Genomic DNA, 26832 nt, shown 5'->3' on the forward strand with positions numbered 1-26832 from the left:
CTACTGCATTTAAACATCAACGCATTTAGAGACGTGGTAATACGTCACTGTGTCCAAGGGAGTGACGGTTTGTCGTAAAAACGTTGCGATTAATAATTACAGCCTTCACATGACCGCATATGGGAAGGACCTTTACTGCGACAGGCCGAACCGGAAATGTAGTCCGATGTCTGAACCGGAAATGTAGTCCGATGTCTCGCAACTAAGGGAAGACGGATATCAAATCAGAGCCGCAACATAAACACACGAAATATCGACCACGTCAGTAGTCTAGTCTCAGCTAGGGACACTTTCCTTCGTTTACAAAGCGTCTGGCCCGCTGCCGTCGTGCTTTGACGGGTAGTTCGGTGGTGTTATTGAACTTCCCTCGCCGTCTCCCGAGCGTGTTTTCACCGAAGGAGGCGTCGGAGCGGCCGGCCGCCATCTTGGTAAGCTGGGAGTGGGAGTCGAGACTCGTCCAAGGGTGGGGATTTTAACCTCATATTCACCGGGACATCCGTGTCCCGCCGTCGATTGACAACGTCCAAAGCCATGCCCATATAACGTGAGCACAGTGCCGTGTCAGCGGTCGGTGTGGAGGTGTTATTTCCCCGTGTGAACGCAGTCCGGGCCGCGACGCTCCCTGCTGAAGCCCGGCCTGTCAGAGGAGGGTGAGTGGGAGCTAATCGGGCTAGCCTGGGAGCTAGCGAGCAGTCCTTAAGTCTTCCTTTAGTTGACCACAGACCCCTGTTTGCATTGCTACGTGGTGGTTTTCGTCCACACTTGTTGCGATAATGTGTAGGAATGGTTTAACTCGGGGGTTTAACCCGTCTGGTTGATGTTTAACACTTTGCTGCTTGGAAGTTTTGCAGCTCCTAGCTGGTAGCTAGGAGCTAGCCCACCCCTGGGAAAGTAGTTCGTCAATCGTCCTCCGGTTGAGATTTGGTGAGGTGTGTTTGTGTTTATCACGCATTTGTGTGTGGGTGCGTGTGTGTGTTTGTTATTGCGTTAGTACACTTCGCGGTGTGCGTAATTACGCAGGAGTTGGGATCGTGTCGCTGGTGAAAGGAGTGGTTTCTGTTCCTCCAAACTGTTGTAGTTTTCTAGCTGGTGGCCCACCCCTGGGAAAGATGTTTGTCAATCGCCCTCTGGTGATATTTGCTGAGTGTGTTTGTGTGTTTTTATCACGCATTTGGCATGTCTGTTATGGCGTTGGTACACTTCACGGTGTGCGTAATTACGCAGGAGTTGCGATCGTGTCGCCGTCGTAAGGAGTGGTTGTCTGATCCTCCTGGGCTGTCGTAAGGAGTGGAGTTTGTTTCTCCAGGGCTGGTGTGATGGAGTACAAGACGGTGTTGGCCAGCTACGTGTGCTGCTAGCTGGAAGATTAAAAAGACAAGAAAGTGGAATTAAGTTGGTACAGAGGTGGGCCGATCTTCGATTATGCTTGTGTCTCTTTCTGGGTGACTTAAATGTTTGATTATGATGTAACACACTAAAAGTAGGATATAACCTCGATGTCTGGAGCATTAATGACATGGACACCAAACCGTACTCTACTGAAGCAATAAAGTGCAGTGTCATCGATCGACGTTCATGGTAATTCCTGATAAGGTTTGGAAAATAAAACGAAAGTTTATATAATTGTGTGCTCATCGATACTCCTGATAACCAGATCGCATGAGCAGTGATGACTGTGATGTAAATAGTTAGAATAAACGGCAGTAGCCTATTTCACACAGAACGATTTTTGTGAAAAGAAAAGGCAACACAACAAATCACATGCTTTCTTTCATCTTGGCTACAATTAAATTAGCATAACCAAATGTGTGATTGTTGCTCAGTGAAGAGGGCCAATTACTCAGTTGCCTAATTGCCGTTGTCCCCTCCCCTCTCAGCCCGTTAACAGGAAGTGCTGAAAAATGCAGAGCACTGGGCGCACAGAGAGAAGCACATAGGGAATTGCAGCCCTCCAGCTTTGTCCTGTCTGACTGCATTCTTGTCTGCGTGTGTAGTGGCTGGCACGCCATAGGACTTCACGAAGGTATCAGTTATCATCACTCACGTGCTCGTGTGTTTGAAAGGCCCGTCATTAAACGGTGACACTGGGACACATTCATGAGCAACAATGTAGTGAGGCACAATGACGCGTACAGTCACCGCATGGCCATAAGGCTTTGGTTCACAACGCTGGGGCTTCTGCATCCCAGCGAGCTGCCCAGTGTTTGGTGGGACAAAAGAGGCCTACTTGGATGAGGGGTGGGGGGGTGGGGGGGGGTGGATGTGGTGTTCCTTCCCCGGCTGAGGGAGAAGTCTTGTGACTCTGTGGTGTCAGCTCTGTATCTGCTTGCATCTGATCATCTGAGCCGCTTAGGAAACTCTTCGTTCGTCATTTTTACAATGGCTCGATATACGCCCTGCCGTTGCCACGTTATGGATGTGTACAAACGCATTGGCAGGTATTTAATATGTTTGTGAAACCAGGCTACACACTTCCGCTTAAGGTTAGTGATGCACCATTTGATCGGCGATCATTATCGGCCGATAAACACGTGAACGCCCTAGACACGTGATCGGCCGATAAACTCTAAATTTGCAGATTGCTTGAGCCATTCACGTGAATCAAACACTATTGTGCACAAGACGCACCCCCAAACAATTGCAGCTGCAGCACTAACATGTCAACATAGTTTCCTCAATGTGAGGCGAAACGAGGTTCTCCTGAAAAGTAGACTTTATAACTAACTAGCAGTTGACAGCGTTTCCTTTCATGGGCACGGATTTCACCAAGACTTTGTGTGTTGAGTTAATACAGTTCCGTTCTAGTTTCGAAATTCTGGCATAGGATGGCTATAATCACTCTGTGAAACGGTATATGCTTCCTTTGTATAAGGGTTTTGGTCATTTGGCTAAATTTATTCGTCCCAATGACTCATTCATCTACTTGTTTCACACTTACTCCCTGTGTGCAAAACTCAAAAAAAAATAATATATATATATATATATATATATATATACCAATCCATAATGATAAACTATATGAAAATGTTACCATAGGTTATCTCAGACTTGAGTTACTGTGCAAAATCATAACCCACAAGACTGACTTTAATGTGGTGGCCTGTGTGCACCCCGGTCTTATCCTTGTGTAACAGGACATGCCGCATCACAGGATGCAAAAGGTTAAAATATTTCCCATCCCCCATGTCCATTGACATATCAAGTTGGTTAATTCATCTCCACAAACTAATTAATGGCTACACACCTAGGCTAAATATTATAATGGGCTAATCCAGCTGATCACTCTTGAGAAAATCGAATCAGAATGGCATAAAAACAGTTTGTGTTATCCTAATTAAGATGTTTCCTCATGTTGATAAAGGGAGGAAAGCAAATGCCAACCCTATTCTGTGAACTCTATGGACAGACACAAACTTCTCGTGGAACTCTACACTGTCCAACTAAAGTCTGATCTCATCGGGGATGGTCCATAACTGAAGTTTACGACCACTGGGTGCATCCCCAACCACTTCAATCGAACCATCGGGCAACTCCACATGGCGTCTGATTTTCTAAATTCTTCTTTCTCCGACGGGGAGGTTTTTCGCTGTGTGTGTTTACAAACTCCTTACAGGTTAGACGAGTAGTGCAGTCAGCGGAATGCTTTGTCTCTCCGACGCGTCGCCCCTGTCACCTCTCCCATCAGTCAGTGGCTCGCTCGTGGCTCCCTTTGTTTGAGCAGGGACTTGTCTGCCGCTGCACACAAATATGTGTTCTTAAATGTTTTACACAACTAGGAATCTTCTGACGACTCATTTGAATTGGTATGTTAGGCCTATAGGCGTATTTCTATTTTTCATCAAGGACATAGCGCGTGGCGTACGTGCGTCCGCGATCAATTCTTCGCAGGAACACTTTCCTAGCAGAGAGGGGGAGGCGAGGAGGTGTTTAACCGACATAGTCGTTCAGTCGGCTAATCTCGAACATCCCAATACAACACATACATACGGACTAGTCGTGAGTGGAGATATACTTTTCAGGGGCAAAGCCACTTTGTTTATGGTAGTGCTGTGATTTACCATGGAAACCAGAGACTGATCTGGTGTAGCTCTCATCAGCAAATGGGACCAGGATTTGCTTCTGTCCAAGCTCCCTGACTTCACCCGAGTCCACTTTGCGTCTCAACCCAGCCCGTTCTAGGTCTTCATATGATATTCATCTACTTGTCTTCGTATTGGACTCCACGGTCTCGTCGGTGCCGTCTCAATCTAAAGACCTCATCGATATCGCCCTCTAAATCTAAAGCTGGTTCGCTTTTCTTTCCGTTTTAGTGTCGCAAATGTTTCTGTCGGAAAAAGACAAAAAAACGTTCCATCATCACATGTGGGGGCATTGAAAAGAGTGTGAAGGCTCCCACGTTCTGTCGTCTGCCACAATCGACCACCGACGTCCGTAATGCCTTCTCAGCGCGGTACAGAAAAGGCACTATGTATCCTAACCTGCTCCACTCTCTGCCCCCCCCCCCCCCCCCCCCCCACCTCAGGTCTTGACACGCATGCTGCTACTGACCCGCAGATGAGCCATCGTGGGGGCTGTCGCGTCACTATCGCAGATCCAGAACGTTCCTGGCGGCGGTGGTGGCATTGAGCCCCCCCAACCCCAAACACTATGCCCAACGCCAGCCGCGCCGGGAACCTGAAGGACCCCGAGGTCGCAGAGCTGTTCTTCAAGGAGGACCCCGAGAAGCTGTTCTCGGATCTGCGGGAGATCGGACATGGTAGCTTCGGGGCCGTTTACTTTGTGAGTATTGGAGACTGCGGTCTGGGACTGGGGGGTTATGAGAGCAGTTCTGTGGGTACAGTTTAGGACATGGGGTTGTGAGAGGAAGATTAGAAGAGGTCAGCAATGAAGAACTTTTTTAACATTCAAGCTATCAATATTATTGATTTTTTTTTTCCACTCAAGCCAGAGTTTATTTTAACCCCCTTTAGCTTAAGCGCCACTGAAAACTTCTATAAAGTATTTTTAAACATTATCCTAACATTTACATTTAGATTCAGGGTATTTAGCAGACGCTTTTATCCGAAGCGACTTACAGTAAGTACGCGTGTGTCGGAAGATAAAGCCTCTGTTTCGACGGGGTGCACAAGTATCAATGCAAACATTTACAAACTCTTCAGCATCCTGCCAACACTTTAGAGTTAACAAATTGTTCTGTATAGGGGAGGTTTTCTAGGTCTGGGCAGTCAGGCCTATGGATTCGGTGAAGGATCATTGGGATTCTAACAGAGTTCGGAGTCCTAAGGACCTTCACTTCTGTTCCTGGTGTAGGAACCCCATGAATCATTCTAATGTCTTACTTTTATTCGTTGTCAAATGTAGGCACGGGACATTCGGACAAATGAGGTGGTGGCCATCAAAAAGATGTCCTATAGTGGAAAGCAGTCCATCGAGGTACAATGTTAGCTGTTTTCTCTTACACGTCCTTCTGTGTCATTGCACGAAAGTCAATATTGCTAGCTGTCAGATAAACGCTTTAAATAAACGGACAGAATAATTACTATTTGTCTAACTCCTTGCTTTTAGGCGAATGCACATGCAAAGGGGTTTTCCCAAGTTGTATTGGTCATTCTGGAGTACATAATGACTGTCATTGTCCTTGCTCACCATTTTGCCAGTTCTATGAGATGACTATTATTCATTGACGATACATTTTAACATTTCTTTTTTAATATAATTTCCCAGAAATGGCAAGACATAATCAAGGAGGTCAAATTCCTCCAGAGAATACAACATCCAAACAGCATCGAGTACAAAGGATGTTTTCTACGCGAGCACACGGCCTGGGTGAGACTTCACAACATTGCGTTTGTGCTGCTGGTGACTGACTGACTGAGTGTATGGAGGTGATGTTTTTGTGGGGAAATACAACCTATTTACTCTGAGTTCTTTCTCTGTTTTTTAGTTGGTGATGGAGTATTGCCTGGGCTCCGCTTCGGACCTCTTGGAGGGTATGGTGTCTCATTTGTAGATCCTTATATTTATATCCTTAATACCCATTTATAGTTCAATATTGAACATCAACCTTTTTAAGTTGCGGTTAATGTTTTGGTTGCATAGACCAGTAACACAGTTAGTCTGAAGTCACAGTTGCCGTCTGAAATCACAGATACGGTCTCAAATCAAAGTTACTCTCTCAAATCACCTACACGGTCTCAAGTCATAGTTACGGTCTTAAAGTCGCCTCACTTACTCACTGTCCAACTTTCTCCATTCAGTCCACAAGAAGCCCCTCCAAGAAGTGGAGATAGCTGCGATCACACACGGAGCTCTTCAAGGCCTGGCGTATCTCCACTCCCACAACATGATTCACCGGTAAGCCTTGTCCGCCCGCGGTGTGAGGGGTACGACGGGTAGCCACGCTGAGCAGTGTGACAGCCGCATGCGTCCGGAGGCTGTAATCTCCCCTTCCCTTCCCTTTGTCTCCCACAGAGACATCAAGGCAGGCAATGTCTTGCTGACAGAACCAGGCCAAGTGAAACTGGCCGACTTTGGCTCGGCGTCCATCGCCTCGCCCGCCAATTCCTTTGTGGGAACACCATATTGGTACGCTGCAAACGTCTCATGACCATCACATGGGCATATCAATAACTTGTCCCGATGCTGCTGCAAAAGTTCTCAGGATAACTTTTGGAGCTAAAGGATGTGGCTAACATGTTGACCCTTTCTCAGGATGGCCCCTGAAGTGATCCTGGCTATGGATGAGGGACAGTATGATGGGAAGATTGACATTTGGTCACTAGGGATCACTTGCATTGAATTGGGTAAGCGTCGTTATTCTGAATGCTGTGTTTCAACTGCAGAATCCTCTGTTTTTTCTGTGTTTACGTACTGGTAATCTGGTAGTAGAGGTAATAAAATGACATTTGCATACACTGATTGAGTCAGAACCTATGTATATGACTTATGTGTGTGTTGTGTTGTGTTTTTTTTGCAGCTGAGAGAAAACCTCCACTGTTTAATATGAATGCGATGAGTGCCTTATACCACATAGCACAGAATGAGAGCCCCACACTGATGTCAAGTGAATGGTGAGTGACTTTCTCTGCATTTATCTGAGCCGATGCAAAATAACATACAATAAGTTCATTTCAACATTTTTATTCTTTCCCCTTCCTCCTTACCCGTTTTCAGGACGGAATATTTCCGAAACTTTGTAGATTCCTGCCTTCAGAAACTGCCCCAGGACAGACCCAACTCTGAAGAGCTGTTGAAGGTAGGACGACAGGGATCGACAAGAGATTCATGCCGATAAGATGCATTCACAACCCTGTGGCAATCAAATATTACCAAACCGTCTTTGCCCTTATTCTGTCTTCAATTCATTCGATTAAATGTCGGTGATTCCCCCCTCTCCGTCTCCAGCATGCCTTTGTACAACGCGAGAGGCCAGAGTCTGTGGTGTTGGACCTGATCTCGCGGACCAAGGACGCGGTGCGGGAGTTGGACAATCTGCAGTACCGCAAGATGAAGAAGATCCTGTTCCAGGAGGCCCACAACGGGCCTGCAGCAGAGGCTCAAGACGACGAGGAGGTTTGTCACCCTGTTCTCTCTCTCTCTCTCTCTCTCTCTCTCTCTCTCTCTCTCTCTCTCTCTCTCTCTCTCTCTCTCTCTCTCTCTCTCTCTCTCTCTCTCTCTCTCTCTCTCTCTCTCTCTCTCTCTCTCTCTCTCTCTCTCCAGCGACTGTTTATAGAGATTGATAGTGATGTTGTTACATCTAGGCGCAGTGTGGCTAGGTTTAGGCTTATGATAAGTCGTATTGTTCACTAAAGTGTTTTTATTTGCATCAACCTTTTTTGTTTTGCCTGAAAATTCGGTGAACATAATAAGACATAAAACTAACCAGGAAACGTTCCAAAATAGGGTTTTCCAAAAACAAAAAAAGCTACATTTTGAACAACACTCACAACAATACCTAACCAGCCGTCCTGCCAGTAAGCGTGAGTGTCTCTGACTGTCGGGTGTGTGTTCTCGCGCTCAGGAGCCGGAGAACAGTGCCGGGCGGACGGGCACGGTGAACAGCGTGGGCAGCAACCAGTCCATCCCCAGCATGTCCATCAGCGCCAGTTCTCAGAGCAGCTCCGTCAACAGCCTGACAGACGCTGCCGAGGACATGGAGCGAGACAAGACCGTCATATCCAACAGCTCCGTCATCCACCTCAAACCGGTTAGTGGGGCCGTTGTGATTACGGATACCGGAACCCGTCTCCTCTTATGTTGCACTCCTGTACTAATAAGTCCTTTTGGCTGATTCGCATTTAGGGCATTTAGCAGACACTTTTATCCAAAGCAACTTACAATAAGTACAATTGTCAGAAACTATATATCGATGCCGGTACAATGAGGATGTTCATAGAACCAAGTGCCGAGCACTATTAATCGCTAGGTTAACCCATTCCCTGTGTACAGCAAAGATAGCTAGGATAAGGTGCTACACGATGTCAAGTATGACGTTCAACGTACAATAAGTGCGTAAGAGGGGGGGGGGGGTGAGGGGTCTATGCGGGGCCTATGGGGGGAGGCTATGCAGAGTCTAGGTGAACTGACTGATGCTTTTTATTTAAAGCATCTGCCAAAGGGAACTTAGATGCATGTTTCGAAGACGCATGTGTGGGTTTAGGTCCTTCCGCTTCTTGGTTCGAAGCCCCCATCCATCGGTCCCACTGTAGACATGGGGTTTGAAACCAAGGCGTCTCGTACCGGGACACCCTAGTTACTTGACGAGTCTGGCCCCCGGAGATAAGAGATAACACGGTCCGTCAATAGCATGCGTTATCTTGTATCTGTCAATGTGCTAAGGAATAACTTCTCTGTTTGTTGTGGATGCCCCCCCCCCCCCAAGGAGGAAGAGGCCAACCATGAGGACCCCGAGGCCAACGCGGGTCATGCCGAGTCCCAGTCTCCTCCTGCTCACGTTCCAAGACCAAAACGCAACCGCGAGCACTTTGCCACCATACGCACGGCTTCTCTGGTAAGCACTCAGGCTGGATGGAGGAGGAGGGCTTTGAAAAGGGGTTCCTGATTGGGTTGATTTTGCCAAGTTCAAGAAGTTGAACTAATTCTGCTGGTGAAAGACCATCAGAGATTTCATTTACACGGGGCATGAATAACCCAAGCAGCCTCAATTACGATAACCGGTTTATTCCAACGGTCATGTAAACCGTATAGCGGAACGTCTCGTATTGGCATATCAAAGAAATCATTACAAAATGTATTCCGTTGTTGTACCTTGTCCACACAAAGAGTTTAACACGCATGCTAATGCTAAACGTTAGCATGTTGTAATGCTAAACGTTAGCATGTTGTAATGCTAAACGTTAGCATGTTGTAATGCTAAACGTTAGCATGTTGTAATGCTAAACGTTAGCATGTTGTAATGCTAAATGTTAACATGTTGTAATGCTAAACGTTAGCATGTCGTAATGCTAAAAATGAGCACGTTGTGATACCAAAAGTTAGCATGTTTCAATGCTAAACATTAGCACGTTGTAATGCTAAACGTTAGCATGTTGTAATGCTAAAAATTAGCACGTTGCAATGCTAAAAGTTAGCATGTTGTGATGCTAAACGATAGCGTGTTGTCATTTTAATCTGTGATCCTAGCCCAGTTCCCCATTGTTTTCCACCTAACCCTGGTGTATTGCGGTGCACCAGGTGATGCTAAACATTAGCATGTTGTATCATCCGAGTTCCCACCTAACCCTGTGTGTGTGTGTGTGTGTGTGTGTGTGTGTGTGTGTGTGTGTGTGTGTGTGTGTGTGTGTGTGTGTGTGTGTGTGTGTGTGTGTTGCGGGGCGCCAGGTGACGCGTCAGATGAAGGAGCACGAGCAGGACTCGGAGCTGCGGGAGCAGATGTCGGGCTACAAGCGCATGCGGCGGCAGCACCAGAAGCAGCTGATGGCCCTGGAGAACAAGCTCAAGTCGGAGATGGACGAGCACCGGCTGCGGCTGGACAAGGAGCTGGAGAACCAGAGGAACAGCTTCGCCCAGGAGATGGAGAAGCTGGTGAAGAAGCACCACGGCTCCCTGGAAAAAGACGTGCGTCACCGCGGCTACTGACCCCCGCCAACCTCTTACTGTTCAGTACAGGGCTGGAGCCAGCTCTAATGGTTTCACTTGAAACCTGATTGCATTTATACATATCGTTAGCCTCAAAGTATAATTGATATCGTAAGCCTCATAGTTTCATTGATATCGTTAGCCTCATAGTATAATTTATATATAATTGATAGCCTAAGTCATATTTTGGCCCAATTGTGATGTGTAACCACACTCTACTCTCCTAACACCGATGATTCACTGTGTCTCATTAGCTATGTCCTAAGCCAAATCAGGGTGCTTTTCAAATTCCATAATCCCCATCTGCCCAAGTCATCTATTTGACAAACTAAACACAAGATGAACCTTAAAATCGGACTCGGGCAATTATGCTAACGAGGCTAACGATATGTTTCCATCTCCCCCCCCCCCCCCCCCCCCCCCCCCCCATCAGGCGAAAACCTTCACCAACGACGAGAAGAAGTTCCAGCAGCACATTCAGAGCCAGCAGAAGAAGGAGCTCAACAGCTTCCTCGAGTCCCAGAAGAGGGAGTACAAACTACGGAAGGAGCAACTGAAAGAGGTACCGTCTACTCTGCTGCTCGACAGAGCTCTCGCATCCCGGGGAACCTCGTATAACGAACAAAATATATATTGATGACCGCAGAATCGCTCTGTCGCGATATTATCGGTATCGCGGGCCATGTAACGCGATACGCGTTACATGGCCCGCAATACCGATAATATCGCGACACAGCGATTCTGCGGTCATCAATATGTATTTTTTGCCAATCGTATAACGATAAATCGCGATATGTCGAACTATGAATTCAAAATAAACGTAAAACAAAATGTCTGTCTCTGTCTATTCCTGGTCCAAACTGAGTTTTTTTTAATTGCTCTTCTTTGGTTAGTTCACTTCCGTTTAAGTTTCCTTCCTTCATGTGTTAAGCGCCACCCCGTGGAGCATGGATATATGTTTAGAGTGCCTGTTTTAGTCATTAAAATATGGATATTTAAGAAAATAAAATTGATAGTTGGCGCCAGTGTATCGATTCTCGTATCGCACGAAGAAGGGCGACAATATATCGCCGTGCTGATATATACAATAATACCCCTATTAATGACTGCCGGGCCATCCGATCCGTTCCTCATCCTACCATCCATCCCTCGCCTCCAGGAGCTCAACGACAACCAGTCGACGCCCAAGAAGGAGAAGCAGGAGTGGCTGTCCAAGCAGAAGGAGAACTTCCAGCACTTCCAGGCGGAGGAGGAGGCCAACCTGATGCGGCGCCAGCGGCAGTACCTCGACCTGGAGTGCCGCCGCTTCAAGAGGAGGATCCTGACCGCCCGCCACAACATCGAGCAGGACCTAGTGCGCGAGGTGAGACACCTCCCTGGGGCCCCGACACCACCTCCACCCTGGGGCCCCGACACCACCTCCACCCTGGGGCCCCGACACCACCTCCACCCTGGGGCCCCGACACCACCTCCACCCTGGGGCCCCGACACCACCTCCACCCTGGGGCCCCGACACCACCTCCACCCTGGGGCCCCGACACCACCACCCGGGGGCCCCGACACCACCTCCACCCTGGGGCCCCGACACCACCTCCACCCTGGGGCCCCGACACTACCACCCTGGGGCCCCGACACTACCACCCTGGGGCCCCGACACCACCTCCACCCTGGGGCCCCGACACTACCACCCGGGGGCCCCGACACCACCTCCACCCTGGGGCCCCGACACCACCTCCACCCTCGGGCCCCGACACCACCTCCACCCTGGGGCCCCGACACCACCACTACCACCCTGGGGCCCCGACACCACCACTACCACCCTGGGGCCCCGACACCACCACCCTGGGGCCCCGACACCACCACCTTATGGGCCTGACATATTGATGTGACCCGGGCAACGGGGTCGGCACCTGGTTATTCAGAAGGGTTGCTTACATTTAGGGTATTAAAGGTTTCACATTATACCACCAGGTGTGAGTGTGATTAACCGTTTAAGAAACCACAAGCGGCATCTCCACCTAGATGTATGACGGATGGATGAGCAACGTTGGCTACAGTCCAATGGGTAGGCTTGGAGACCGATTTATCCAGCACACAGCTAGGTGGACACGCCCACTAGTGATGTCAGAAGAGGCAGATTTCCAAAATCGGCTTGTAACGGCTGTTTTATCCAAAGCGACTTTTTTTTTATCCAAAGGAGAAACAATATATCACTGTACTATTTTTAAGTTAAAAGACGTACCACAAACAAGCGCTTATTAGAATATATATATTTGTATTATATCCTCCATTTTAAATCAGGATGACGATTTTGTAACTGGCCACGGTTTAACGTCATGTTTTAGTAGTGTTATCATATTATTGTTCCTTATCTTTAACTATGTTACATCCTATACGCATCTCTAAATCATACAGTTCAGAAGCTGCTGCTGCTGCTGCTGCATCGTATCTCCACCGCTGTGATCCGTTCCCAGCCGGTTGGTTTTGGGTCTCGACTAGAGCTGGGCGATCTGGCCTAAAAATGGCCAAATCGAAATGGCTAAAACGAAACCCGATTATCGAATTTTATCGATTTCTTTTTTTTCTATAAATTACAAATGTATGTTTTTTTTAACTTTGGATTTTATTGGAAGATTAACAAAAGCAACATTTGGTTGCCACAGACTTTAGGCAAACTCTAAGCGCTCACTTTTGTCGTGCACGTTAACTTTTTTTTTTTCCTTCCCATATTTTTTTATTTTTTATCGATTATTGACCATAAATTCGAATTACGATTTGAAAATCGATGAATCGCCCAGCTCCAGTCGAGCGTCTCTCTAAACCCCCTCTCCCCCCCCCCCCCCCCCCCCAGGAGCTGAACAAGCGCCAGACCCAGCGGGACCTGGAGCACGCCATGCTGCTGCGACACCACGAGTCCATGCAGGAGCTGGAGTTCCGGCAGCTCAACAACATCCAGCGGCAGCGCACCGACCTGACCCGCCTGCAGCACCAGACGGAGCTTACCAACCAGCAGGAGTACAACAAGAGGCGGGAGCGCGAGCTGCGCCGCAAGCACGTCATGGAGGTCCGGCAGCAGCCCAAGAGCCTCAAGGTGGGGGTCCCGCCGCCACCGCCGTGGGGAGAAAGGGGGGAAGGAGGGTGGGAAGAAGGTCTGAACTGGGACTGGGGAGGTACTGGTGAATGGTCACCACTGGTACTGGTGAATGGTCACCAGTACCTCACAGAATCGCTCTGTCGGAGTTCAGTGTGATGTGGGATTATCTTTTAATTTTTATTTTTTTTGTGCAGTACCCTGTTTGAACAGCAGATGGTGCAACCATTGTTTAGTTTTCTAGTAGCGTCATGTCGTGAAACTCCTAGCCTAGTAAAGCCTAATGTCCTGTAGTTTACGAGACAGTAGTCCTGCATTGGGTTTCTTGTGAACCGTTTTATTACAAGGGGGAATTTTCGGATTTTAATTTTTACTGTTTATTGCATCACAAGACCAATAGCCTTGATATTATACTTTGAGTTGAGATGGATGGCTACATATACTTATTTAAACCAGTAGTTTCTGTAGCCTAAACTGTTTGTATTGGGTGGAACTTTTTAAAAGACAGTTTTAATCTCGCACTTGGATGTTTGTTGATCAGTTCACTGCCTCGGGCAACGGCCAAAGATATTTGCTAGAGCATTTGTTCCATGCCAAACACTTAACAACCGTTAGGGCAGCCCCTTCCCCGCGTACAACGGCGCCACCCGCTCACCCGCCTCTATGATCCCCTCGTGCCCCAGTCCAAGGAGCTGCAGATCAAGAAGCAGTTCCAGGACACGTGTAAGATCCAGACGCGGCAGTACAAGGCGCTGAGGAACCACCTGCTGGAGAGCACGCCCAAGGCGGAGCACAAGGCCGTGCTGAAGAGGCTAAAGCAGGAGCAGCACCGCAAGCTGGCCATCCTGGCGGAGCAGTACGACCACTCCATCAACGAGATGCTCTCCACTCAGGCGGTGAGGCCACGGCCCCTGGCTGTAGAGCAGCAGGCCTTCTGGGAAAACGGTGTCCCGGTCTCGTGCTCGCTGACCCCCCCCGGCCTTTTCTTTCCAACCCCCTGTACCCCTTTTTTGTCTTATGCTCTCTTTTAATTCTCGACCCGTCTCTCTCTCTATTTATAATGCATCTTTCTATTTGTGTCTCTTTGTTCCGTTTCTATATATATTCTTTCACACTCTATCGTCTCTCGCTGTGTCTGTCTCTTTTTTCTTCCCCTATCCCCATCTTCCCCTTCTATACATATCTATCTGTTATTTCTGATCTATATGTATATACGTTTCACCCACCTAATCCCTACTTCTCTCTCTGTCTCACTCTCGTCTCTCTCTCTCTCTCTCTCTCCCGTCCCCTCTCTCTCTCTCGTCCTCCTCCCGTCCCCTCTCCCTCCCGTCCCCTCTCTCTCTCTCTCTCTCGTCCTCCTCTCCCTCCCGTCCCCTCCCTCTTCGTCCTCTCTCTCTCTGTCTCTCTCTCATCCTCCTCTTCCTCCCGTCCCCTCTCTGTCTTTTTCTCTCTCTCTCGTCCTCCTCTCTCTCTCTCTCTCTCTCTCTCCCTCCCGTCCTCCTCTCTCTGTCTCTCTCCCTCCCGTCCTCCTCTCCCTCCCGTCCCCTCTCTCTCTCGTCCCCTCTCTCTCTCTCTCGTCCTCCTCTCTCTCTCGTCCTCTCTCTCTCGTGCTCCTCTCCCTCCCGTCCCCTCTCTCTCCTCCCTCTACAGCTGCGTCTGGACGAGGCCCAGGAGTCCCAGTGTCAGGTAGTGCGCATGCAGCTGCAGCAGGAGCTGGAGCTGCTCAACGCCTACCAGAGCAAGATCAAGATGCAGACGGACGCGCAGCACGAGCGGGAGCGCAAGCACCTGGAGCAGCGGGTGTCCCTGCGCCGTGCCCTGCTGGAGCAGAAGGTCAGTGTCGCGCCGGGCTGCTTGGGCGATCAGGGGGCGCTGTCGGGCTCCTGTACAGGGCAGTGGGGTCCCGTCGGGGTGACCGGAGAACTCCTCTCCCAAGAAACACAGTAAAACAAGGGCTGTGTTTCCTGGGAGAGGAATTCTCACGTCACCCCGTCTTGACTGTTTGGTAATCCCCTTTCAAGACGGTGTCTTAACTTAACTTTACACGTAACTGTACACATAACTTTACACGTAACTTTACACTTAACATAACACTTAACATAACACTTAACTCACCACTTTCTACACCAGCCCTTGGGGATGTGTTTCACTGTTTACCTGGGAGAGGAATTCTCATGTCACCCCATCTTGACTGTTAGGGGATTACCATTCAAGAGGGTGTCTTAACTTAACACTTAACTTATGTTAAGTTAGGCTAACACTTACTATAACAGCCCCTTGTGCCTGTGTTTCACTAAATGTAGTATTTTATTGTAGCGCTATCCGCCGGGCTAATGAACCTGCAGGTCGAGTGCGCGTGTACTAAGGGCCGAGTGCGCGTGTACTAAGGGCCGAGTGCGCGTGTACTAAGGGCCGAGCGCGTGGACTAAGGGCCGAGCGCGTGGACTAAGGGCCGAGCGCGTGGACTAAGGGCCGAGCGCGTGGACTAAGGGCCGAGCGCGTGTACTAAGTGCCGTGCGCGTGTACTAAGGGCCGTGCGCGCGTGTACTAAGGGCCATGCGTGTGTACTAAGGGCCGAGTGCGCGTGTACTAAGGGCCGAGTGCGCGTGTACTAAGGGCCGAGTGTGCGTTTACTAAGGGCCGTGCGTGTTTACTAAGGGCCGAGTGCGTGTTTACTAAGGGCCGAGTGCGTGTGTACTAAGGGCCGTGCGTGTTTACGAAGGGCCGTGCGTGTGTACGAAGGGCCGTGCGTGTGTACGAAGGGCCGTGCGCGTGTGTACGAAGGGCCGAGCGCGTGTGTACGAAGGGCCGAGCGCGTGTGTACGAAGGGCCGAGCGCGTGTGTACGAAGGGCCGAGCGCGTGTGTACGAAGGGCCGAGCGCGTGTGTACGAAGGGCCGAGCGCGTGTGTACGAAGGGCCGAGCGCGTGTGTACGAAGGGCCGAGCGCGTGTGTACGAAGGGCCGAGCGCGTGTGTACGAAGGGCCGAGCGCGTGTGTACGAAGGGCCGAGCGCGTGTGTACGAAGGGCCGAGCGCGTGTGTACGAAGGGCCGAGCGCGTGTGTACTAAGGGCCGAGCGCGTGTGTACTAAGGGCCGAGCGCGTGTGTACTAAGGGCCGAGCGCGTGTGTACTAAGGGCCATGTGTGCGTGTCCCCAGATCGAGGAGGAGATGCTGTCGCTGCAGAACGAGCGCGTGGAGCGCATCCGCTCGCTGCTGGAGCGGCAGGCCCGCGAGATCGAGGCCTTCGACTCGGAGAGCATGCGGCTGGGCTTCAGCAACATGGCCCTGTCCAACCTCTCCCCCGAGGCCCTCAGCAACAGCTTCCCGGGGGCCTCGGGCAGCTGGAACCAGCACACGCCCCCCCGCCAGGTGGGGGGCTCCGCCCGGGGGTCTCCCTGGGGGGGCGGCGGCGGCGGCGGGGGTGTGATGATGGGCTCCGCGGGGAGCCACCACCACTACCACTCTAGCCCGGGCGGGGGGTCGCTGGGGCCCAGCTGGGGCCCCGGCGGCATGCAGGCGGGCGGCACCCCCCAGCCCTGGGGGCACCCGGCGGGGGGGCACCTGCTGTCCCGGACCAGCGCGGGGGGCGGGCACAACAGCCCCCAGGCCCTGCGGAGGACTGCGTCGGGGGGGCGCGGTGAGCCGGTCATGAGCAGGAGCGCCAGTGTCACCTCTCAGATATCTAACGGGTCGCATCTGTCTTACACATAGACACACGCATGCATACACCCCCCCCCCCCCCCCCCCACCAGTCCACGCTGGGGGCCAGAGTCCGGTGAACTGAGGAGAGTCAGGTGGAGATGTTTAGGCTCCACTCACAACACATTGCTCTCTCTATCACTCTCGCTCTCTCTCTCGCTTTCTCTCACCTTGACTCCCTGCCCCTCCCCCCATGTACAGATAGGGATGCGTGGTGAAATCAATGTTGCTCAGGTCAAAAGGGCTGGGAGGACTCCACCCTTCCTCAAAGCAGTTTTCCAGCACACGTAAAAGATTCAGAATTAGTTTTAACACCGACCGACGTAGTGTCCACACTTAGCTAAAAACGTTTTTTTTTAATTTGGAGATCTCTTCAATCAAAATTCCTTATCCTTTAGAATCTATATGTCGTGCTTTATCTCAGCCATTGCTCTCATTTTGCACATGAAACACTGTTGGGGAAAAAAAAAAGAAAAAAAAAAGAAAGCCTTTGACTTGTATTAACTATGTCCTTTACAAATGTTGTGTGACGCAATCACAGTGAGTTAATCTTGTTCCCGACCCTAGTACTGTTCGCCCCACGTCGCGGTCCACACACAGTGCGCCGCTGTCTTTGCTGCCAGCCTGCTGTATTGGTCAATGCTCTGACGTTCAGTTGTCTTCCTATAGTATCGAAAGCTAATACTTAGAGTTCCTCAGTCATTCGCCAAAATTAAGACATGTACGTGTCCGAAAGCCAATCGAATTCACCCCTTACTTTGTCCAGCTACGTTGTTTTGTGGCAACTGTTGCAGCTCAAAAAGAAATATGTGCCTTTTCCTTTTTTTAAACCTGTGATTTATTAAACGCTGTTACATATTTAAGTGATACAACTTAACTTAGTTGAAATGGATGCCAATTTATTTTGAATGTTCAGATTGCTTCATATCCACTCAAATCTTAAGTTTGCAAGATCCCAAAGTCTAAATTGTAGTTTTCTTATACACATTGTACATATGCAGTAATGTGGGTGTTATATAAAGTTTTATAAAAGTATGAGGAATATATCTCGAATGAGCGATACTATCTTTCATGGGTGATGTTTTTAGATTGTTCAGACTGCTTTGATGATGAGAATGTTGCATTCTATGTGATGGATGGAGGAGAAAGACTTAGTTGCCTTTTAAAAAAAGGACCCTTGAATATGTTTATTTTATGCGTGCCTTGTTAAACTGCTGCCTATTTAAAGCACTTTAAACCTATCTTTATATATAGATATCTATATCTAGATGTTTATAGATATATATATCTATATAATTAGTTATAATAATAATTTGCCTTGCATATTACCAACTTCCCTGAAAGGCTTTTTGTTTAGATGCCATTAGGAATTGGTCAAGGAAGTTTATATTATGTTTCTTAAGAATACTATTTTTTAAACAAAAGTCGGGTGTGGGGGAGCAACTAGCCATAGCTGTTCAGAGGGTCTTCAGTTCAGGGTTTATTTTTTACCTAAAGATTACCACAGACGTTGACGGCCACGTTGGGGATATTTTCATTGATCCTGGTTGAAAGCAGCGAGAGAAGCGAGGATGTGTCTGAAAGAAGTGCCCGAACATGCAAATAGATATATCGTGTAAAGCCAGAAACCTTGACCATAACAGCAGGCTCGGCAATGCATCTGTGAATAGAAAATAAATAACTTTAAAAAAAACGACACTGTTAATGAAGATACAAGTTTGGACCTGAGAAATTAAACACTAAGGACTCAAATTAAAAAAACCTATCTTCTTACCTACATTACGCAAAGGTGCATGAATCAAGCACAGTTTTTAGTGTTGCTTTTTAAGTGTGAAAGCATTACGTTAATCAAACAGAGGATGACATTAAACCGTTTTTCTTTCTTTTTTTTTTATAAATTTAGCAGTGCACTTGGGAAAATTACTTAGTTGACCCATGTTTGTTTCTCTCTCACTCTGCATTTTAAAATGAATGCACTTAGCAGGTTTGGTGAGTCATGAAACGTGTTTGGATTGCCCACCATTTAATCACATCCCACCCTCTCATCTGTCACTAGCTAACTAATACCGGGGTTGAATCACGAATAGGCCTTAACATTAATAATCCAGAATTACATGAAAAGAACCTCCCATATATCACTGAGATGGGGTTTTGTTAATATTGATTTTTGTTTTCCTTCTCCAGATAAAACCTTTTAAAACTAAACTTGCATAAAGTAAATAACTTTTTTTTTTTAAAACTAACCTTATTTAACTTGCAGAATACACTGATATTATATTATAAAAGAAAATGTTGGCTCTCAAAATAAAAATCCTATTGAGTTGTCCAAAAGTAGTTTATGGAAGATATTCTTGGTTTGTGTACGTCGATACTACACTAAATGCTTTTTTTGCATGTATTTGCTGTTTACTTTAAAATGCCATTTGCTTAGCCAACGGACCATTAAGATCAAAATGAAACGCAGTCGATTTCCTTCTTTGCTTTTTATTCATTTCTTTGGTCCTTCTCCTCTTTGAGATTCACGCGGTCCCTAACTTTTTGGCCGTGCGTGAATCCCTCACCCCTTCACATCCTTGTCAAGAAATGCGCGACTGGTGTTTATTTATTTGAATGGGTGGATTGTTTTGTTTTGCTCTGCACTCGGTCACCAGAGAGCTTTGGCTTTGTCATATTACATATGTTGTGCGATAGGTTTTGCTTCCCCATAATACCAATATACAACTATTTTTCTCTTCTCTTTTTTGTATTAACACCCATTGTCAATAGCTTGAACTATTTGTGTAATAAAACAGGTTCCATTCAGGTTTTCTTTTGGTTGTTAGTAAAAGCGATGGCTGACCGGGGGGGGGATGTATTTAAGATTATGGGGATTTGACATTTTGCTCAAAAGCCAAGGTAAATTGTATTAATGTCAGGTCAAAACACAAGTCAGAACGCCAACCATATCTGTGGTCGGCGCCCCGTTGTGTTTCCGTGCGAGGAAGTCCTATTGTTGTGCATAGGACCTCCTTCCACCCACCGGGACTTTTGTTTGTGTCACGATTCTAAAGCTTGGTGTCAACTTCTGTCCTACTGACCGTAACGCATTCATTACCGCGTCAACCACCGCGGAACAGTCTGAGATCCTCCCTCTCTGCTCCCAACACTGTGCCATACCAAAACCGGACCCCACACACACACGCTCTCACACACACACACACACACACACACACACACACGCTCACACTCACATGCACACACACACACACACGTCTTATTTCCTTGGTTGAACTGTCTTTTAGTTTTTTACTGGGCTGACGGCATGAGATAGACGATGCATATATTTATAGACAAACCGTTGGCAGAGTTCTAAAGCAGTGGCGTGAAACAATGATGTGGTGACAGGCAAATATATGAAAAGAGATTGCATTTCTTTGAAGATGTCAGTATTCTCGCCACAGCATTACCACTACATGTTAATGTACTCGGTCTTGAAATGTTTAGATGTTATTGAATGTCTGAAAGATTATAAGATGATACTTGTAAGAGTTAAACCAACAAAAAAAGAAATGGTGGATTTAAGCAAAGCGAATTACCTAGGATCAAATGTACCATTTTGTTTGTATTATAATTACTGTTGTATTGGCAGAGGGATATTGAACAGAAATCAGCTGTAATAAAGTAATTTTAGTATAACTTGACCTGTGGTGTAATTTTGTTTTGTTTTGCAGTATTATTGTTCCAAAACATTCCACTAGACTAGAATAGTGACACGTTATCTGCATAGATTCAATGACTCGAGTTGGCCCCCCTGGCCGTTGGAGGAGAGGGTGTCAGTTGAAACAGGTTGGTGCCGTTGAGTACTGTAATATCAGGATCATGTTATTCTGATTACCTCTTATTGTGTAATGTCCTACTAAGAACAGTTTTCCTCATATATTGGGTGAAGCCAGTAAGCTTATTTTTACTGCTTATTTTGCTGTTTTACGAATTGAATATTTAAATTATGTATTCAAGCATAGAAGATTACAAAGCAAAAGGTTGCGTACAAACCAGCTGCCACAACATGCCACAACACTAGGGGGCGCCCGTTATTTTAACTCAACAATCTTTATTTGTTGTTGACCCGCTTTTTAGAACCGGGTTCATTTGCAAGGCAGAGACGGGGGAAAGGGAAGAACACAAGTCCACTCCGGGGTTGAAAGTGGACCCGTTTTTTTTTGCAGATTGTGTTGTATTGAATGCGTTTTGTCGAGCAGTGCTGGCCCGAGGTGTGCGGGACTTGAGTAGACGATGGCTCCGACTATTCAGACTCAAGCGCAGCGCGAAGATGGACACAGGTGAGCCCCTTTAAGTGTAAACTTAAGTCTGTCGGTTGTATGGATGTGGTATGGGTGACTGACCGGCAATTAATGCAACGAATAAACATGGATAGTTTCTGCAGTTTGCATGTAAAACAATATATCACGTATGCAATACATTATAGATGATTGGCAATAGCCCAGGCGGACACGCAAACTACATGCAAATATTATTTTGGGTTGCTACGCTACTTAGTGTATGAGCATGTAACTCCATACAATGAAGGTGTTGTTTACCATATTTACGTCTGCGGATATCCGAATAAGCAATTATAATTAAGTTGTGGTTAACGACAGCATAAGTATTGAAATAATTGGACAGTCCCGCCTCAAGACTGGATCTGTGTATTGTCAAATATATGAACATGTGACATTGTGTTTCCTTTTGCAGTAGGAGCTCCTCTCACAGAACTGTCCCGGAGAGGTAAACGCATCAAACATGGCAACATGTTGATTATTTTTAAAAATTAGCCTCTTTATAAGTAAAGTAAAACAAAAGCTATGATGACTGACGTTTCTCATTTTGTTCTTGTAACAGGTCAGGTGTGGTCTGTCGGGTCAAATATTGCAACAGTCTTCCAGACATCCCCTTCGACCCCAAATTCATCACATATCCATTCGACCAGCACAGGTAAATACCCCCCCCCCCCCCACTGACACTGAGAAAAGTTTCACCGGAGTAGTAGCCTTAGTCAGACTCTGACGGCTGGCTATTGTGAATCTCTTGGAACAGATTTGTGCAGTACAAAGCCACCTCCCTGGAGAAACAGCACAAACATGAGCTGCTGACAGAACCAGATCTGGGGGTCACCATCGACCTCATCAACCCAGACACCTACCGTGTTGACCCCAGCAGTAAGTCATCTGGTCAAAGTGAGGCTTGTAAAGCTACACACTAGTACCATGTATATCACATTAATGTTTGTTTGTTTTTTTCGCTACAGTTCTGTTGGATCCAGCTGATGAAAAGTTACTGGAAGAGGACATGCAAGCACCGTCCAGTTCTAAAAGGTGTCAGCATCGTGCACACACACACACACACACACACACACACACACACACACACACACACACACACACACACACACACACACACACACACACTGTGTAAAATTCACTTGTTTTTCTTGCATATTTGAAACAGATAATGAATGTTTTGTGTTTTTCCCCACCTCTTCGTAAAGGTCGCAGCAGCACGCCAAGGTGGTTCCGTGGATGAGGAAGACGGAGTACATTTCTACAGAGTTCAACCGATACGGTGTATGCAATGAGAAAGTGGAAGTCAAGTGAGTTAAATGAGTTGAATGTTTGTGAATTCTATATGGCAACATTCGATTTCTTACCTTTTGACTCTTTGATCCTTAACTTTCCCCCCCGCCGGTCTCTCTCCTCAGAATCGGTGTGTCTGTCAAACAACAGTTCACCGAAGAGGAGATCTACAAGGACCGAGACAGCCAGATCTCTGCTATTGAAAAGACCTTTGAGGATGCACAGAAACCGGTGGGTGGAGTCATTTCCATAGCTCCCATCAGCATGTTCCTTTTGGATCAGGAATAATATTTTATTAAGAATGCTCAGTTAAAGTGAAAACTTATACTGCTTTTGTTTGGGACTAAATGTGCTGGTGCCTTTTCAGATCGTCACACACTACAGTAAACCCAGAGTTACTCCTGTGGAGGTTATGCCCGCGTTCCCTGACTTCAAGGTAAGCTATGCCCTTAACTCTTTAGTGATGTCTGTGTTGTGATCTGGTCTGTGAGTTTTTTAATTCAATTGTAGGAACCTTATTATCCTTGCTCCCACAATAAACACAGTTTTTAATTATTCTAATATCTTTGTTCATTGATTGCCAATGAACCAATCCTGTGTATGTATTCTTTTGATTCAGCTGAACCTTTTAAGTAATGTAATTACTGCTTGGCAATGCATGCACATGGTTTGTTTCTTTTCACACAATGTTTCTTTTAATAGTTAGTGACCCTGCTTGGTGTTTCTACTCCTTCCAGATGTGGATCAACCCATGTGCTCAGGTCATATTTGACTCTGACCCTGCACCTAAAGATATGACCGCTCCCGCCGGAGTGGAGATGATGTCTCAGGCCATGATCAGGTGTGTGTGTGTGTGTGTGTGTGTGTGTGAGATTTGTGTGTGTGCGCAAGTAGGTATGTGTGTGTGTGTATGAGAGAGAGATTGTGTGGGTATATGTGTGTGTATGAGAGTGATTGTGTGTGGGTATATGTGTGTGTATGAGAGATTGTGTGTGTGTATGAGAGTGAATGTGTGTGTGTGTATGAGAGAGATTGTGTGTGTGTGTTTGATACAGTGACATGCCATTGAAATGTCACCCATTGCATTGTTTCTTTTCCCTCCACGCAGAGGTATGATGGATGAGGAAGGAAATCAATTCGTGGCCTACTTCCTGCCCAACGAGGAGACCATCCGCAAGCGCAAGAGAGACGTGGATGAGGAGCTGGACTACATGCCCGATGAGCTGTAAGTTGAAACGTTGGGTTGTTCTCACATCACGGCCGCCTTCAATGACTCGATCATGACCGCGCTGACGCCCACGTGTTCTGTGTTCCAGGTACGACTACAAGATCGCCAGGGAGTACAACTGGAACGTCAAGAACAAAGCCAGCAAGGGCTACGAGGAGAACTACTTCTTCATCTTCAGGGATGGAGACGGTGTTTACTACAATGAGCTTGAGACAAGGTAACCCAGAATGCAGTCCTTCAAAAAAATTGTATTGCAGGAAAAATGACTGGTTACTTTTATAGATCAAGATCGTAGTTCCAACGATAGAGGAATCGGAGGGGGCTGCCTCGTTAAACGGCGTTTACCTTTGACGTTAAGTGCTTGCGGTGTTGTGTCGTTGCTCATTGCAGAGTGCGTCTGAGCAAGAGGAGAGCGAAGGCAGGGGCCCAGTCCACCACCAACGCCGTGCTCGTGTGCAAGCACAGAGATATGAATGAGAAGGAGCTGGAAGCCCAGGTGAGTGTTCCTATTAGAGACCTTTTAACTAAGAGTGTTTAAGGTACGTTATGGGACCAAAGGCAATGCTGTACGAGTTGGCTGCTAGCAGTGTTCAATTTAAGTTTGGTTGGGCTATAAAGGACACCGATTCCATGGCCGACAATTTTGTGTAAATAGAATATAATGTATATAAAATCAAAACAATGCATACTCCAAAGTTAAGTGTTGTATTGAGCATTTACCAGCATTTTATTAAGCAAGGCCCACACAAAAGACCTGACGATAGTGTTATGCTTATTAGATGTATAAACAGCCCTGACATAGATTATATAAAACACAGGTCGTGTTGGTCGTGGCTGATGGTCGTGGCTCTGGCCGTGGTACTGGTTAGTGTGGCTATGATGAAGCTGTCCCAGTGTAGTAACCCTAACCTCTGTCTGTGTTCACCGCAGGACGCCCGCAAAGCTCAGCTGGAGAACCACGAGCCAGAGGACGAAGAGGAGGACCTGGACAAGGACCTGCAGGACTCCGGTCAGTTGTTTGTTGTTTTGCTCTTTCTCTCTCCTCGTTTTTATTGTTGTTGGTTTATGGCCTCTTTATAGAGGTGAGGCAGGATGGATTAGAGGCAATGGATTTATTCTCTGGGTTCAATATACTCCGGGAAAAGTTGTTAAAGGCTCAGTGAATTTCTGAAATTGCAATGCAAGCCGTCCTGCAAATGTCTTGGGATATACTTGAATGATGGATGGTTCTATTTATTATCACACGTTTTTGAGTTTATTAAAAAAAAGTAAAATGGACATATCTCTGGTCGAATTGATTCATGGAGGGTTATTTTTGTACAGATTTTATCTTGATTAAAAAAAAACTAAAAATAATATTGTAGCATTATGAGGTTTTAAAACCACGGACCATGTGTTGCCCCGGTCTGATCTATTTGTTGCCCCTGGCTGTGTTGCCCCTGTCTGACCCCCGGCTGTGTGATTGTGGCGTCTCCAGGTGACGAGAAGGAGAAGGGAAGCGGGAGCGACGCGGACAACTCCGACAGCGACTCGGACAGGGACGAGGACGAGGACGAGGAAGATGTGCCAGAGCGGCCGCCCAGAGTGGTGGTGGAAGAGGAGGAGGAGGACGAGGACGAGGCGGAGGTGGGCGGCGGCGGCGAGGGAGAGCGCGAGAAGGCCAAGCCCCGGCGGGTCAGGAAGCCCAGCGGCGGCAGCGGCGGCGGCGGCGGCGGCGGCAGCGGCAGCGAGAGCGGCGGGGAGCGAACCCGGGAGATGCGGGACGAGGAGGAGATCTTCGGCAGCGACGACGACGACGACGAGGACAGCGAGGCGGACATCACGGAGCCCAAGCGCTCGGGCGCCCGGGGCAGCGGCAGCGAGGAGGACGGCAGCGGCAGCGAGGAGGACCGGGGGGGCCGGAGGAGCCGGGCGAGCGCTTCCCCGGCGCACAGCGACCGCAGCAGCGAGCGCTCCGGCGGCCGCGCCCAGAGCGGCAGCGGCAGCGAGCAGGCATCCGACTCCAGCGACGGCAGCGACAGCGAATGAGGGCCCCAGGGTGGGGGGGGCACGCCGGGGGGGGGTCCGGCTTTTAGAGAGCCTCGCCGGCCAGGCGGCAGTGGAGGGCTTCGGTCCGGAGGAGCTGGTTAGACAAGCGCAAGTGTATTATGTTTTTGTTTCTTTTTTTTTTTTTTAATAAAAAAATGTTATGACACCCGTCATGAGTCTTCCATGTGACTACATCAGAACAGAGGTGTGTGTATTTGGGGCCAGCACACCTTCAATATGAATGCGATTGTTTGGCTGGGTGTCACGGCTGTGCCGTTGCTTTACCAAGGAAACCAGATTCCATCCATCTATATCAGTGGCAGCGGTCAATGAGCCAGCCAATCGACTAATCACTGCACTGGGGGGGGGGGGGGGGGGGGGGTGGGGAAGAGAGAGAGAGAGGAGGAAGGGGTGTCTTAATCAGTGTAGGTGGGTGGGTAGGGAGTAATCATGCAGGCAGGGCTGTCCGGGCTCTGGCATGGTCCGTCCTTGGATGGGAGACCAGATGGAGTCGATAGAGGTGCTGGAGAGCCGGTAGGGGTTGCCCGTCCGCCTGTCAATGTGATGTCCCCAATGCCTGAGGATGGAAACGAGCACGGTCTTTCGCATGAGCCGCAAATCCGGGGTCCTGGCTACATGCGGTCACTAACGATCCCGTGGCAGGCAGGCGTCGCTAGCTAGGGTCAGGGCTGCTAAACAAGGTGTGCTGGCCGGCTTCCCAACCTGGCTCCGGTAGCAACATGGCCGCCTAACCAGCCGAGGCTCTAATTGGATTGTAGCGTTCATCACCTTCGACTGAGGTAGACAGTGTGTGGTGAGCGTCCTGGCTGCCGTGCGTCACCCGGCTGGGTGCTAGACGTGCGGGGGTGGTGGATGAGGTTTCCATCCCACCCGCACAAAATCACTATTCAAAGCGCTCTATAAATGGAATTAATTATAACATGTATAGCCGGGTGTTTTAGGTGCCTTATCGACCACACACACGAATCGATCACTATGCAAAGCAAGTTCTATAAAATGTAATCAATTACAACATGTCAGCGTAATTAATTACATCGATGTGTATATGTACAACAT

The 26832-nt window shown here is 48.0% G+C and overlaps 2 protein-coding genes across 5 annotated transcripts; both read left to right on the plus strand.

The window, feature by feature from the left end:
• The first annotated feature begins 158 nt into the window (after positions 1 to 158).
• On the plus strand, positions 159 to 20570 carry taok1a (TAO kinase 1a). Of its 3 annotated transcripts, none has more exons than XM_079732719.1 (20): positions 159 to 428; positions 4523 to 4779; positions 5362 to 5433; positions 5725 to 5826; positions 5945 to 5990; positions 6258 to 6354; positions 6472 to 6585; positions 6712 to 6803; positions 6977 to 7070; positions 7174 to 7255; positions 7405 to 7572; positions 8021 to 8206; positions 8882 to 9010; positions 9841 to 10077; positions 10532 to 10660; positions 11258 to 11461; positions 12950 to 13189; positions 13873 to 14085; positions 14840 to 15022; positions 16348 to 20570. In XM_079732719.1, exons 2-20 carry the CDS (start codon positions 4648 to 4650, stop codon positions 16900 to 16902), a joined length of 3075 nt encoding a protein of 1024 aa, XP_079588845.1. In that variant the 5' UTR covers positions 159 to 428; positions 4523 to 4647; the 3' UTR covers positions 16903 to 20570. The 3 variants fall into 3 exon arrangements, with proteins under 3 accessions (XP_079588845.1, XP_079588846.1, XP_079588847.1); XM_079732720.1 differs by lacking the exon at positions 159 to 428 and adding an exon at positions 439 to 650; XM_079732721.1 differs by lacking the exon at positions 159 to 428 and adding an exon at positions 1296 to 1404.
• A 471-nt stretch (positions 20571 to 21041) lies between these two features.
• Positions 21042 to 25769, plus strand: paf1 (PAF1 homolog, Paf1/RNA polymerase II complex component). 2 transcript variants are annotated; one of them, XM_079732727.1, is made up of 14 exons: positions 21042 to 21209; positions 21622 to 21654; positions 21769 to 21861; positions 21964 to 22085; positions 22175 to 22241; positions 22415 to 22516; positions 22625 to 22730; positions 22867 to 22935; positions 23237 to 23340; positions 23608 to 23724; positions 23816 to 23944; positions 24118 to 24223; positions 24658 to 24736; positions 25205 to 25769. In XM_079732727.1, exons 1-14 carry the CDS (start codon positions 21163 to 21165, stop codon positions 25753 to 25755), a joined length of 1725 nt encoding a protein of 574 aa, XP_079588853.1. In that variant the 5' UTR covers positions 21042 to 21162; the 3' UTR covers positions 25756 to 25769. The 2 variants fall into 2 exon arrangements, with proteins under 2 accessions (XP_079588853.1, XP_079588854.1); XM_079732728.1 differs by having other exon boundaries at positions 21625 to 21654.
• The last annotated feature ends 1063 nt before the right edge of the window (positions 25770 to 26832 follow it).

The sequence above is a fragment of the Pollachius pollachius genome, assembly GCF_949987615.1.
Source record: "Pollachius pollachius genome assembly, chromosome: 3".
In the NCBI taxonomy this organism is placed as follows: Eukaryota; Metazoa; Chordata; class Actinopteri; order Gadiformes; family Gadidae; genus Pollachius; species Pollachius pollachius.